We start from the raw sequence: 15,162 nt of genomic DNA, 5'->3' as shown, positions 1-15,162 counted from the left end.
AGCATATAAGACCAGCAAAAACTGATTTGAGACCACTGCTCCACCATGCACAACGCCTGCAGAAGGCAGCAAGCTCAGTACGGTACCATGGGCGTAGCAGCATAAGCACAGTGGGTGTGCTAGGTGGATTCCACTGTGCAGGTCTCACTCTGTGTGCACATGTACATGCTGCTTATCACTACCTCAGTCTTTGAGAGGGCATGAAAAGAACATGATGTTCTGGGAGGGGAAAACGATTACCAGTTTAACCACCTTTACTTTAAGCTACCATTTGTCAAAGCGGGACTGACATGATCAAAAGCTGCATGGTTCCATTCGTCTAGCATGCCATGAAATCATGTATAAAGATACTGTCATCCAAAAAGATACTGTCATCCAAAAAGATACAATACCCATTTATCACTCAACTTCTGTCATGCATTCATCATCATCTTTTGTGGGCTGGCAGAGTTTCAAATGCTTTTCCTGCCATGACAATAGTCTGGAGGGTGGGAGTAATTTACATTACAATAAATGCTATGTAACGGTTGCTGAACGCCATGAGGCTTGACCAGGTAATGATTAGACTAAGCATTAGACTTTTACAAAGAGTGAAATGAGTGATGGAATCCAACACATAAATAGGACTAGAGGACTTGCATGCTGGCACTGCATATAAATAAATAATCAGGATGTGCTGATTAATATTCCAAATTATTCTAATTGAAAATGTTATTACATGCTGTCATACAACTTCTTCCCATTCATCTGTATTGTTAATCACTAGGCAGGAAGCAAAATCCTACAAGTGACAGCCTGTGTTTGAGCTGTTGCAAAATAAATGGACATCTCTAGCTCAATGTCCAAAGGAGTGTTTCAGCCCGTGTCATTAAGAGCCAAGGCATACATTTCCCCTGTACCTGACCTTGGAGAGGTGACGTTGGGAAGTGTCATGGTGACTACTTTCAGACAGACTGGTGTTACATTCAGGTATTTCACACACAGTGATAAGGCAGAGGTCCTTGCCTTCCCATAAGACCGAAGCAGGAAAGACCAGCACATACACCACAGCAAGTTCTGTTAAACTCCTGCAGCTGCCAGGGGCAATGTAACAATGGAGAGGAGGGCAGTGTGTTTGATTCCCACCATAAGCTGAGGAAAGAGAAACAGTATCCAGGCTCTAAAACCGGTTCTCCTGCTCTCCCCAGCCTTTATGTGCTCATCCAAGGCTCAGAGGTTTATTCATGCTGTACAGTCACCCACACCCATGCATACACACCGTCACATTATGAAACTGTATGTCATGCCAAACTCAGTGTATAAAGTCAGCTAATCAACTGTATGTAAGATAACATTGAAAGGCATGCTGAAATACTGTACGGCACTTCTGTATGACTACAATATTGCAGGACACTGCCCAGGTGTGGCAAAATCGTGCAAACTTTAGAAGGACTAGAAAGAAATATCGCTGTGATAACTTTTGACAAACCCGTACAAAGAGCTACCATTCTCTGGGCTCAGAGGAGTTGTGGGTCTAGAGCCGAGGAATGCATGGAATCTCCGGGTGAGAGTAGAACGTCTACAGATCAAGAATCCAGGTGACCTACAGGTGCCAGGTGAACAATATAATCATATCACTCTGGCATCACTCCCCCTCTCCTTATACCCCTATCAGTCAGCTTAGTGGGAACCTGTTGAAAAAGTTCAGCTGTAGCAAGCACAAGATATGAGCGACAACAGCAGCATTAGGCCAGCTAACAGCCTGGCTTCACTAGGTGGCTTACAGGATAAACTGGGCCAAGAGCAATGCAGGCAAATAACACACGGTAGAAGCACCGAGGCCCATGCAGGTGATGTGTTCAGTGCCTACAGATAAATCACACATGTACAGCAAACACACAAAGGGTCAGCCTATGGGATTGTGTGTCCCAGGACCATGTGAGGCATTGTCCAGGTCATCACAGGAGGCTGTGTCAACACATTTACTGGGCCAGTGGGTTACCCCACATTACAATGTAGGGTCCAGGAGCACACTTCTCTGCTAGCTACAATGTACTCAAACATGATGTCTGGGTCAAACTCTTTTGGTGGGAATGTATTGGTAAACATGGACCAGAAGAAAGTTGGGGTGAACATACTATTTTAAGGGAGTTGAACTGGAAGAAAGATTTACAAAAAAACACATCAATTTCTCACCAAAAGTTCTGAACAAGAGGCCATATGCCCATGACATCCTAACAACGCTAAACAAACCACTGTAGATCCCCTCTCATTCCCCATTCCATTGAGTATATTGTTTCAGCACACATCAGCTGTCTGTTAGACTGACATTTGTTTCTGATGGAAACTTATTTCATCCAATTCATAGGAGGGTGAGATCTGTGAGGGAAGGCTGGGTCAAAATAAGAAACAGAACCACTTGTTTCTACTTAATGTAACTGTTCTGGCTGAGATTTTAATTAACTGGGTGCATGCCAACACCAGCCCAGGCCAGGCAATAGGTCCCATCCTCTTTGGTATGACTGAATCAATAAAAGCTGACATTTATTTTTATATGGCTTATCTGGAGGAATTTAACCTTCTGTGGGGATACTGTGAGCTTTTCCAGGAGCATTTCCATATCTGATGCCTGGCACAATACTTCTAGATGCTATCTTGTAAAGTGTTAGTTGCCTTCTTATTTGAGCAAGCCACGTTGTTGGTAAAAGCAAGCTGCCTTTTGGAGTTACTTGCCAGGGCAAACAAAAAACATAACGTCTTCATCGCTGAGGGCTCACTGGCGTAATAACAGCTGGACTATAAATTACATAGAAAAAAGAAGACTGTCATTATGATAGAATCTGTAACCTGAAGGGACGCTTTACCTGAGGCCTACCTCTTCATTACTGCTGCATCTGAGTAATCCACTCAGACAGGTAGCACAACAGCAATATCCCACCGTTTGAAACAGTGCCCCTGCTCAGGCCACACAACATGTCAGGTCAAATGTGAAATTTCCCTTCTCAATCTCCTTCAACAGATGGGTAACATTTCCAGGAATTATAGCTGTACACCACTGGATGGCAGAAGTCCATTTCGTAGCCCCACCTGTTGGTAGCACACAAATGAGAGCACTAAACTTGCTCTGAACTGGGTTAAAGAGATTTGAGGGGGAAACGTGAGGAAAACCTTCCATGGGAGGCCTGTGCCCTGCTGTGCACAATGTGGGGACGTATCATGTGCTGACCCTTGGCAGTGGAGAAATACCTTCTCTCACAGAGCTCTTAAACAGCCCACCACTATGATGATTAGGCACTAGGTTTTAATGGCAGGAACCCGGTTACCGAGATATACCAGGATTTCCCCGGGATAAATAACTGCGAGAAAGCAGTAAATTATAATAAATTATTTATGTGAACAGCAGGGCGTGAAATGGAACTGTTAAATCATATGCGATGTCTAAATCTGGCTTCTCTACTGCCTCTGCATGATGAATCAACGCCCAGGGTGGGGACAGACTGCCCATCTCAGAATGGAGCGCATTTCACAATGCATGAGGACCTATCATCTCGCAACTCCTTACTAACATTTGCTGCAGCATAGCCTATGCTAGAGTAATGTAAAGACGTCCAATCTCCATCTGGCTTTCAGGGTGACCTTGTTTTTTTAATTGTAAAGAGTATTTTATTTGGAATTGCAGCTGCAGAGTTTTAAAACAGCCTATCACTCAAATATCGTTGCTTTAAAATCCGTGTGCACGCGAGCACTCTCGCAGTCCGCTCCCTCTCAATCAACTCCATTCAAATTGCATCCAAAATAAATAATACTGTTCTAGATTGAGAGATAGCGCTATCTATATCCTAGCCTACCCCTTTCAGGTAATAAATTCAATGCAGTATTAGCCTTATATGTGGCCAATTATGATGATTTACGCATAATAAGCTTCTAAATGACAGCATCTGTCTCTTGCTCAAAACGCAAGTACCTGTAGCACCGTTAAAAACGCTCATTAACTCTTGGGAGTCCAAATGCAGGAAAAACTAGACAAGAATAGCTTGCTGGACATTTTTATTTTAGCATTTCTTATGCCAATAGACTATTCGAAGAGGGACGCAAGCTCTTATTTGCTGAATGTTAAATACAGAAGCCAATAGTTTGAAAGAAGAGCGAACGCGGGCGATGGCGGAAGGCTATAGTAGTTATTTATTCATACCCATAACCATTCATTCAATCTTTGTGAAGAGAAGTGAAAGCCTTCTGCATCGAATTGTAGTCCTATTTTATAAGTATGCCATTAGAATGATTAAGATAAGGACAACGATTTTTATTTTATGTAACTGTTGAAAGCGAGGAATGAAGCAACAAGAGAGAAAGGGGACGTAGGCTAATAACATTAGGGGAAACATTATGAAAAGGTAAATATGCGTCACCTTACTAGAATACAAATAGGCCATATTAGATATCAAAATTCCAATCAGATTCGCTAGCCTATACACATGTGCTGCACCAGAATACTTTATCATGCTCGTAATTCCAGTCCATACAGTACAGTGATACAGTTCACACTCACAAATATTAGCCAACTGGAGCTAGTTTCATTTATTTACCCAAGAGAGCATATAGGTAGTTACATCGAATGGCTTTTGTGTTTTTCTCTCATGCGTAAAATGTGCTGTAGCCTATATCATACTGTATATGTATTGGATAACGGCACAATTATCTGGGCTGGTGCTCATTACATGCCGTTAATGTAGGGCTCATAAAACATATTTAATATATGGCTCATCAGGCTAGAATTTGATCGCGCTAATCAAAGATCTAATCAAATCCAGACATGTATATGCTTTATAATGTTTTTGAATGACACTTCCGGTTTTGGCGGGAAATACCGGGTTACCCGGGAGAAAAGTGATTTATTCTCGTGATGGAACATTTGTAAATAAATCGGGAAAATATTCACCCTTAATATGCACACCATTTAAGTGTGTGTGTACGCGCTAGGGCTCATGATTCTATTTGTATTACTATTCAATATTGCGATTATATTTCGATTTGACGTTCCAAACATGCGCGTGTATGTCTGCTACAGAGACAAGACAAAGCAAGTTTTGATAAATCAGTGAAATAAAAAAAATGCTCACTATTTAAAAAGAAGAAGAATAAAAAAAAATGGAGTTTCGGCGCAGGAACAGCCGACTGGCGCTAGCTGACGCTACCTACAGTAGCAACAACAATAAATACGTTTACAAATCGATAGCCTACCTGGAGTCAAATATCAATGTTTCATCCAAAAATACTGTGATCTGTAATTATCGATCCCCACTACTAGTGTGCTTACCCGTGTGTGTATTTATGTTCATGCGCGAGTATGTTTTGATTGTGAGAGTCAGTGTGGTAGTAGGGCCCACTGGAAATCCACAAACACCTTTCCACTTCAACTCGCAGCTCTGCGTTTCCAGCTGCGTGACTGCAGGGGGGGTTCACTCTAGTCTATGGAGGAATGAGCTGAAACAGCACTAGAACTTGTTTGTGTGGTGCTGCTTGCATCATTTGGATTGTAGGTGTGATTTTCAAAACATTACCTATCGCGGAATTTGAAAGTGAAACATCACTTAAAAACATGGCAATACCACAGGATACAGTACACTGAGAAAACATTGAAGGACTGACATTATTCAACATTCTCTCATTTAAATGTACATGCACAAGCTCCAACATGCATTGCTGAAGTCGCTCTGGATAAGAGCGTCTGCTAAATGACTTAAATGTAAATGTAAATGTGAATAAGACTATGCCTGAGCCAGCTGCAGGTATTGTGTATTAGTTTGTTATGTCTTAAAGGGGGTACGTTTCTGCATGTTTAAACATACATTTGTCTAAATGTGTGTAAGTTTATGAATGTTTTAATGTGTACATTTTTGTATGTTTTCACCTGTGTGCGCGAGCCATATTTCATCCCCTTTGGGAGTGTACTTCCTTGTTTTACAGTATGGAATCGCGACCTGTGTGTAACCTGAACACAATCCTGGAGGGTGGTTGGGTAACACAGAACAGGACCGATGGAGGTTTGTTCACGGCATTCAATGGCTGGGGGAGGTCAAAGGGCAGCTGGTGAGTCAGAGACTGTTCAAACAGTCCTCCAGAGAGCAAACACGCCTTGGAGCGCAAGACCAGGATATTCAACAGTTTCTGAACACCAAACTCCACTGTGGGATGTGCACTTTCTAGAGACTAGACTATAGTAGAATATAGCCACCTAGCCTACTTGAAATGATACCAATAAACAAAAAACTTATAGCCACATCCTCAAATACTGTTGAGAGAGAGACAGCACGCAGTAAACATAGTCACTATGTTTAACATTGTTTAGCAATCAAAGTGGAGAGTGAGGATTTACATGGCAATAATCTCTTGGGTTCCCTGGTTGATCTTACCATGGTTGTGGCCCTGTGTGAATGTCTTGCCCGTCATCGGCCGGCCTGGATTAAAGTTCTGGCTCTGTCCATTGGCATTGACGTCCTTCTTCTTCTTCCCTTTGAGCCAGCCGAATGCCCGGCCCAGTGAGCCCCGACGTTTCTTTCTTCGGCCCCCTTTGGTGAGCCTCTCATGGGCAAATACCTCCGCCAGGTCCTGGGGGATCAGGTCCCCCAAAGATTCACGGCTAGACATCCCACCTCACACTGGACTTACTCCCTAAGAGAGAGAAAAGGAGAAAAGAGGAGTCAATTAGACAAACACCACCATATTAATGTAACACAATACTAGCAATTCCACTCATTGAAGAAAAACCTTTGTATAAATACTTCACCATTGTCTATTCCAATTTCTACACCAATTGCACACAAGCATTGCACCATTGGTTTCAATTTACTTCCAACACATTTGATCATGCCCTTCTCTCAATGATAGGTTGTGGGGAAGCTCAGAGCCCAGCCCACTCAACCCCCTCCTATTCTGACTCTCAACCAAACTTCACTGCCTCTGCAAAAAACTGGCACCGCCCTCTTCATTCCTGAACATGTAGTCATAATTCAGTGCCCCACCCGAAGCCACACAAACACACCCACAGACACTAAACAAACATATACACATGCACACCCACGTATACTCCAGCACAATACCAGAGAACTGACAGCATCCATCTCCAAAACAAGCTCACTTTCTCGCTCTGTTATGGTTTCGCTTTGGCTTTCTCTCAACAACACCGATACAATGACCTCACCCCCCGTCAAACTTCTTTCCTCTAAGGCAGGTTTCACAACCTCACTCCTGGGGACCCACTGTGTTGGTTTCACTCCAGCTGTGGACTTTTTTTTGACACTCATCGCCATACAAGCTATGATTCGGGAAGCATGCATTAGAGAATCTCCCAACCCTTGGGCTTTATCGTATGTGATGATGGTTTTGAGGCAGCAAAGGAGTTCACTATAACCGATTGGCGGCTAGGATTGGGGACTTCAGCCAAGTTACATGAAAGCACATCAGCCAAATCTCAATTCTTCAGATAGACTGTGTGCTTGAGACATGAAACCAACACATAAGTCTCCAAAATCACTTGGCAAGATTTCCCTGTACTGACATCCATCCCTAATAGCAAAATGTCCAGGAGCCTTTAAGCCTCAAATATGGGTCTCACAATGATCAGCACTCCTTTATAAAGTATTGAGGATCTGGAATGAGAAGTGGTGTACTGTAAACAAATTCTTATTTTCAATGAGGGCCTAGGAACAGTGGGTACAGATTTGTACTTTGTCAGCTTGGGGGTTTGAACTTGCAACCTTCCGGTTACTAGTCCAACACTAACCACTAGGCTACCCTGCCACCCCAAATATACAAGTTCATATCACATGATTGTCTAATCGGAAATGAGGGGACTTTCCCATGGATGTTCTGTGAAAGAATCAAGAGGATAGCTGGAGAGCTCATGAGTGTAAATGTTTCTCATAAGAAATCATCACAGAGAGAGATACTTTGAGTTGCAGTGAAAGGCCAACAGGCCAGTAAAGTGGGTATCCTTTAGTGAAAAGTCTCAGCCCCTTTCATCCATCTGCAGTGATCCCTGTGTTTCTCTCCATGCAAATTACTGTAATTTAGGGATGAGTGACATCCATTAATCTAAGCAGTAGCTACATTTGACAATGTGCAGATGCAGTGAAGATATGGCTGTTGAACACTTGGGGTCCGACATCTCCTGGGAGATGCATAGCAACCTGGGATACAGTGGAGGACCACCCACCTGACTCAGTTCAAACCAATGTCTTTCTGTTTCTCAAAATTATCACACATTGCACAAAATGAAGTTAGGCCTGACAAAGGCTCATGCTAATGATGCGTGGGTTGACTCATATCCGCAGGGCTGGCAGGTTGAAAAGAGAAAACAATGCATTTTTAAAAATCCATAATTCTTATCGATAGGCTACATTGAGGTGTTTTTCATTATTTCTACATGGCATTTGTGCGTAGCCTGAGCTTCAGGGCCTAACTGTGGCGCACCAAACACACACATATTTCCAAATGCATTTGAGAACTTGGGCAGAAAAAGTTAACGTCGATCCACTGAGGCAAAAAGGACAACGTTGGAGAAAAGCTGCAAAATAGAGGGTTGAAAATAAATAGAAGCGAGAGCCAGGACAGTAGTCTAATGTTGGGAAAGATTTGGTGAAGTGGTTAGAGATGATAATAGCACTCCTGTTATGTGTGATTGTGAGGTGCTATAGAAATTAGACAGTCACAAGACAGAGACTTTAAAATGGCACGTCAAGGGAACTGTATTGTTCAGAAGGGTTAAATGGAGTAGTAGCCTAACTGAAATATGGACACTGACTCTAGGTCTAAAACCTCTCAGATAGTTGATATTACATTAGGCTCCTGCAGAATTAACCATTTCTTAACATAAAATTACACACAAAAAAAAAATGTACATTTTGCCTCAGGAACAGGAGTGGAGAAATATTTATTTCTTTCAGCATCTTGGGAGAATGAATGAGTGGTTAGGATCGTCTGTAAAGGTGCCATCTTTATCAGCATCATAAAATGATAGTATTTCAACCACGTAAAAATATGCATCCAAGCCGAACAGATCTTATAAAAAACTAAACAAATCATGTTGGGTCGTTTTAACAGCTTTTCATTTCCTTAAAAGGGATATTTCATTTACTGTTTACTTTTAGTGTTGAAGCATCATCCAGACAGTTTTGGTCAAAGTTCCATTCCTGAGATGTGTGTCGTCTGGCTTAGTTGCTTGCATGAGCCAAATAGTGGTAGAGATGAGACTCACCCAAAAACGTGCTTCAAAATGACTCCAAATAAAATTCTACAGACTATTACGTTTTCTGGGGGCCTGTAGAAAAATGTGATATAGGACTAACTATTTCAGTTGAAGTACGTTGCCAGTGTTGTTCCACTTGCACGAGCAACAAGTATGACACTCCAGAGTTGGCATGTCATGTCTCGCTTGTCAACAGCGGATAATGAAAACAAGCAGCATTGCACTACCTATGACAGGGATACGGATAGTCTACATGTCCCTACCTATGACAGGGATACGGATTTCCTAAATGTCCATATCTATGACAGGGATATGGATAACCTACATGTCCATATCTATGACAGGGATATGGATAACCTACATGTCCCTACCTATGACAGGGATATGGATAACCTACATGTCCATATCTATGACAGGGATATGGATAACCTACATGTCCATATCTATGACAGGGATACGGATATCCCTGTCCTAGCTAGGGACATCTAGGCTAAGGACAACCTAGATGTCACTAGCTAAGACAGGGATAAGGACAACCTAGATGTCACTAGCTAGGACAGGGATACGGATAGCCTAGATGTCACTAGCTATGACAGGGATAAGGATAGTCTACATGTCCCTAGCTATGACAGGGATAAGGATAGTCTACATGTCCCTAGCTATGACAGGGATAAGGATAGTCTACATGTCCCTAGCTATGACAGGGATAAGGATAGTCTACATGTCCCTAGCTATGACAGGGATAAGGATAGTCTACATGTCCCTAGCTATGACAGGGATAAGGATAGTCTACATGTCCCTAGCTATGACAGGGATAAGAATAGTCTACATGTCCCTAGCTATGACAGGGATACGGATAGCCAAGATGTCGAAAGAAGCTACATAGGAAGTTGATTGCTAAAGTAGTAGTGTATAACATGTTTATATGTTCTTTAACTTATTAAAAAGTGTATTTTTCTATTAGTTGTATGTGTTGACTTTCATAACCTTTATATTACTAATGTATTGTCGAAAACACATACCTGCACAATGTGTCTTTATTTGGGAACATGTTTGTCTCATAAAAACAAGCTTTTATTTGGGAACAACAAGTAACTTTGTTGTTCACATACACATAGCCAGTTATACACCTTGTTACATGGTTATAGCCATAGTGTAATAACATGTAATGACACCAAGTTCAGTCTTTATACATTCTTCAGAATCAAGTGGTTCAGAGAAGCAAGTGTGCGTCCTCAGACTCTTTGAATCCAACGTATACTCCTGAAGGTAAAGGACACTTTCTACGCATGGCCTCAACGACGCATGATGAGTAATACCGTCTTACCCTTTCCAAGCTACTCCTTTGAATGCCTATTCCATCACAATGTGAAACGCAACAAGACAATATTGACTATGGAACAGGGGAAAATATCAACAAGGGATCATTATATGAAACAGATAATACATTAAAATTGATATGTATACATTATTTATAACTTCAATTTCAGATGTTTACTTCCTGCCCGTTATTTTAAGTTGATCTTAGGGACATGGAAAAACATCTAAATACTCCTGGGTTGATAAGGGCTAGGAGATCTGCATGATGTCACAGACTGTTGTGCTGTGATCAACATCAGTGTCTTCGGTTGCCATTATCAAGTCCAATCAGAACAGCACAGACATTCAAGTTTGTGGGGATGTTTAGAAAAACTTTTTAAAACCTTATTTGTTAATCAAAAATGGTGAATAACTCATCACTGGTTAATGAGAAGGGTGTGCTTGAAAGTATGCACATAACTCTGCAATGTTGGGTTGTATTGGTTTGAAATCATTTTCCACACAGTCTGTGCCTGTATTTATTTGTCATGCTAGTGAGGGCTGAGGATCCACTCACATAGGTAAGTGGCAAAGGGCATCAGTGTTAACAGCACGATTTTCCAAGGCAAGATGCTCTGAGCGCAGCCCAATCCAGAAATCTGTCAGTGGCTTCTGATAAATTCAATTTCGATGAGGCTCTCTTGTTCAGATATCGATAAGTGGAGTGGAGGCAGGGCAGGGCATGAAAGGGATAACGTATCCAGTTGTTTGTGCCATTCATTTCGGGAAAGTACCTGCGTAATTGCGCACCCAACTCACTCGTTCTTCGCTATATCTCATTTGACGTTGTCCATAAGCTTGAGTTCATTTGCACATAAACAAAATCGTACAATGATGGAAAGACCTGTGTGTCGTCCTTGTTAATGCAGACAGAGAAGAGCTCAAACTTCTTAAAATCATAGCCTCAATTTTGTCCTGCAAATTGAATATAGTTGCGGAGAGTCCCTGTAATCCTAGATTCAGATCATTCAGACGAGAAAAAACATCACCCAGACAGGCCAGTCGTGTGAGAAACTCATCATGCAAGCAGTCAGACAAGTGAAAATGGTCAGTAAAGACAACTTTAAGCTAGTCTCTTAATTCCAAAAAATGTGTCAATACTTTGTAAGTTGTAAAAGCGTTACATGGTTGCTGCCCATATCATTGCAAAGTGCAGAAAATGCACGAGAGTTCAGGGGCCTTGATTTAACAAAGTTAACCACTTTCACTGTAGTGTCCAACACATCTTTCAAACTGTCAGGCAAAAGTGTTTTGTTACTACAAATATATTTTAGATTGGCATTCTGGCATTCTCTCAACCTCCATCACCTGGAATGCTTTTCCAACAGTCTTGAAGGAGTTCCCACATATGCTGCGCACTTGTTGGCTGCTTTTCCTTCACTCTGCGGTCCAACTCATACCAAACCATCTCAATCATCCGTTCACCTACTCCGTGTCTCACAAAGAAAGCAGTTGGAACCAAACATTTCAAATTTGGTTCAAAGTTCTTGACATTTTCCAGATTAACTAACATTCATGTCTTAAAGTAATGATGGACGGTAAATTTCTCTTTGCTTATTTGAGCTGTTCTAGCCATAATATTTTTTTATTTTTTTTATTTTACCTTTATTTAACCAGGCAAGTCAGTTAAGAACATATTCTTATTTTCAATGACGGCCTGGGAACTCGCAACCTTCCGGTTACTAGTCCAACGCTCTAACCACTAGGCTACGCTGCCGCCCCATATGGACTTGATCTTTTACCAAATAGGCCCATCTTCTGTATACCACCCCTACCTTGTCACAAAACGGACTGTCTCAAATGCATTAAGGAGATAAATTCCACAAATTAACTTTTAACAAGACACACCTGTTAATTGAAATGCATTCCTGGTGACTACCTCATGAAGCTGCTTGAGAGAATGCCAAAAGTGTGCAAAGTTGTCATCAAGGCAAAGGGTGGCTACTTTGAAGAATCACAAATATTAAATATTTGTAGTAACCAAAAGTTAAAGTAGCCACCCTTTGCACTGCCTTGGCGACAGATTCCATATGTTATTTCATTGTTTTGATGTGTTCACTATTATTCTACAATGTAGAAAATAATACAAATGATGAAGAAAAACCCTTGAATGAGTAGGTGTGTCCAAACTTTTGACTGGTACTGTGGTCGGGTGGTTGCGGATAGGTTCTTAGCAATTGCGGGTGGGTGCAGGTGAACGAACAGCTGACCCGCGCACCACTAGCTTATGCATTTATAAGTAAGTAGTCTAAACCACATTCACATTAGCACATAAGAGATCATTAATGACAACATTGTATATCGTTCCAGTGGATCTAATCACAATGCTGTTGCTGTGCAGTCATGACCAACCCTTAGATAAATACATGTTTGCCTAAGTATACAACAGAGCACTTAGGACTATTGTGACCACTTTAGTCGGGACGTTACCATAGAGACCCTCTTTCTCACACACACACACACACACAAATTAAGAATCAGGACACACCAAAACTCTGTCACACAAAGTTGCCCCTGCCAAAATTACACAGTTGCTTCATTGGCACTGTAATTATAGTACTCCAAACCACACAGCTCAATGGTCGCTGGGTGTTGACGCAAACGATACACACATAATAATACACACAAAAAGAGGGTTAAGAACAAAAATCACACGTTCCTTGAGACTAAGATATAAACATTGATTAATACGTGGCTATTGATTTACCTGCATCCACACACATGAGCAATCATTAGCCTCCCCTGTGGTTTTCCAGCCCAGCCCAACCCTGCTGGAGCAGGCCTGTGCTCTGACATGCTGTTTACTTTTCCCTCACAATAGACGTGGTGCTTTCACATTGGCCAGGAGAAACGTCTACTGAACAGTCCACACAGGACAACAGCAGCAAAATAGCTCATCAGTAACTACAAGACAGTGTAGAGGATAGAATGTTGTGTTTGCCTCCCTTCTTTGAGAACTGAACGGCTTGTGATTGTAAATCCTGGAGCAGTTTACACTACCGTATGTCATTGACCCACATCTGTAGGTCTCCAGTTTTATGAGGAAGCCTGGGGAGGGAAGCAGTGAAAAGCTGCATTGCCTGAAGCAACCATCAGACCCGCACACCACTATGTATGTAAACCAGGCCACATATCAAACATCTGCAGTGCAGCTCATCCCGAGTATCCCAATCCAGCTATTGAAGGGTGTATATTTCCTGGTTAAAATGTATCACAGCAAAGACGGACCAGTTTGTGCGACTTTGGTTTGCTTAACCAAATCTGCTATGGCAGACATATACAGACCAGTGTAATGCAACAGCACAACCTATACAGTGCCTTCAGAAAGTATTTGCTCATTTTTACACATTTTGTTGCGTTACAGCCAGAATTTAAAATGGATTCAAATTAAAAGTGTGTGTAGGCCAGTGACAAACAATACCCCATAACATCAAAGGGGAATGAAAAGCTGAAATGTCTTGAGACAATAGGTATTCCACCCCTGTCATGGCAAACCTAAATACATTCAGGAGTAAAATAGTAATAAGTCACAATAAGTTGCATGGCCTCACAATAATAGTATTTAACATGATTTTCTAATGACCATCTCATCTCTGTACCCCACACATTCAGATAATTGTAAGGTCGAGCAGTGAATTTCAAATACAGACTCAACCAAAGACCAGGGAGGTTTTCCAATGCTTCGCAAAGAAGGGCACCTATTGGTAGATGGGTAAAAAAATAATAATAATACAAATTCAGACATTGAATATCCCTTTGAGCACGATGAAGTTATTAATTACACTTTGGATGGTGTATCAATAGACCCAGTCATTAGAAAGATACAGGTGTCCTTCCGAACTCCGTTGCTGGAGAGGAAGGAAACCGCTCAGGGATTTCACCATGAGGCCAATGGTTACTTTAAAACAGTTACAGAGTTGAATGGCTGTGATAGGAGAAAGCAGAGGATGGATCAACAACATTATAGTTACTCCACAACACTAATCTAATTGACAGTGAAAAGAAGGTTGTCTAGCAATGATCAACAACCAATTGACAGCGCTTGAAGAATTCTGAAAATAGGCAAATGTTGCACAATCCAGGTGTGGAAAGTTCTTGTGAATCTTTCTGGGTAAGTCTACAACTGTAAATCAATGCCAAAGGTGATTCTAACATGTATTGACTGATGGAGTTGAATATTTATCTAATCAAGATATATTAGCGTTTTATTTTAATGATTGGATTTATTTTTAACAAATGTTAGAATTTTTCTTCCACTTTTACATTAGAGTATTTAGTGTAGATCGTTGACAGAAAATGACAATTAAATAAATGTTTATCCCAATTTGTAACAAAACACTGTAAAAGTCAAGGGGCGTGAATACTTTCAGAAGTATTGTGTAAGTGAGGGTTGGAATAAGTTTACACTACAGGAGTTGTTGCAAAAGTGACTCAGAGTGAAGAAGCAGACCAGGCTGGTACATGTGCCCGTGGGGACAAGTCAAAAAGGGTGTGGCAGTGAAACAGACATCCTTGTTTAAAGAGTGAGTATAGCTTGGTTTAAGCAGGAGCACATTCACCTTGATATGAGAGTCTGG

The 15,162-nt window shown here is 41.4% G+C and overlaps 1 protein-coding gene across 3 annotated transcripts in view; it reads right to left on the bottom strand.

Annotated features, from left to right (window-relative positions):
* LOC118368391 (uncharacterized protein KIAA1522 homolog) overlaps positions 1–15,162 on the bottom strand; it is a 36,540-nt gene that overhangs the window by 14,332 nt on the left and 7,046 nt on the right. For 2 of the 3 annotated variants that reach the window (XM_035752450.2, XM_035752452.2), the window contains exon 2: positions 6,393–6,651. In XM_035752450.2, the coding sequence (XP_035608343.1) occupies positions 6,393–6,627 (235 nt within the window). In that variant the 5' untranslated portion in view covers positions 6,628–6,651. Of the gene's footprint in view, positions 1–6,392; positions 6,652–6,766; positions 6,903–15,162 lie in introns of those variants that run through there. The other variant, XM_035752451.2, reaches the window with a different exon arrangement.

This window comes from Oncorhynchus keta, chromosome 35 (genome assembly GCF_023373465.1).
Source record: "Oncorhynchus keta strain PuntledgeMale-10-30-2019 chromosome 35, Oket_V2, whole genome shotgun sequence".
Taxonomy (NCBI): domain Eukaryota; kingdom Metazoa; phylum Chordata; class Actinopteri; order Salmoniformes; family Salmonidae; genus Oncorhynchus; species Oncorhynchus keta.
Note: the sequence above shows the minus strand (reverse complement) of the source record. Positions and strands in the feature narration are given on the sequence as shown.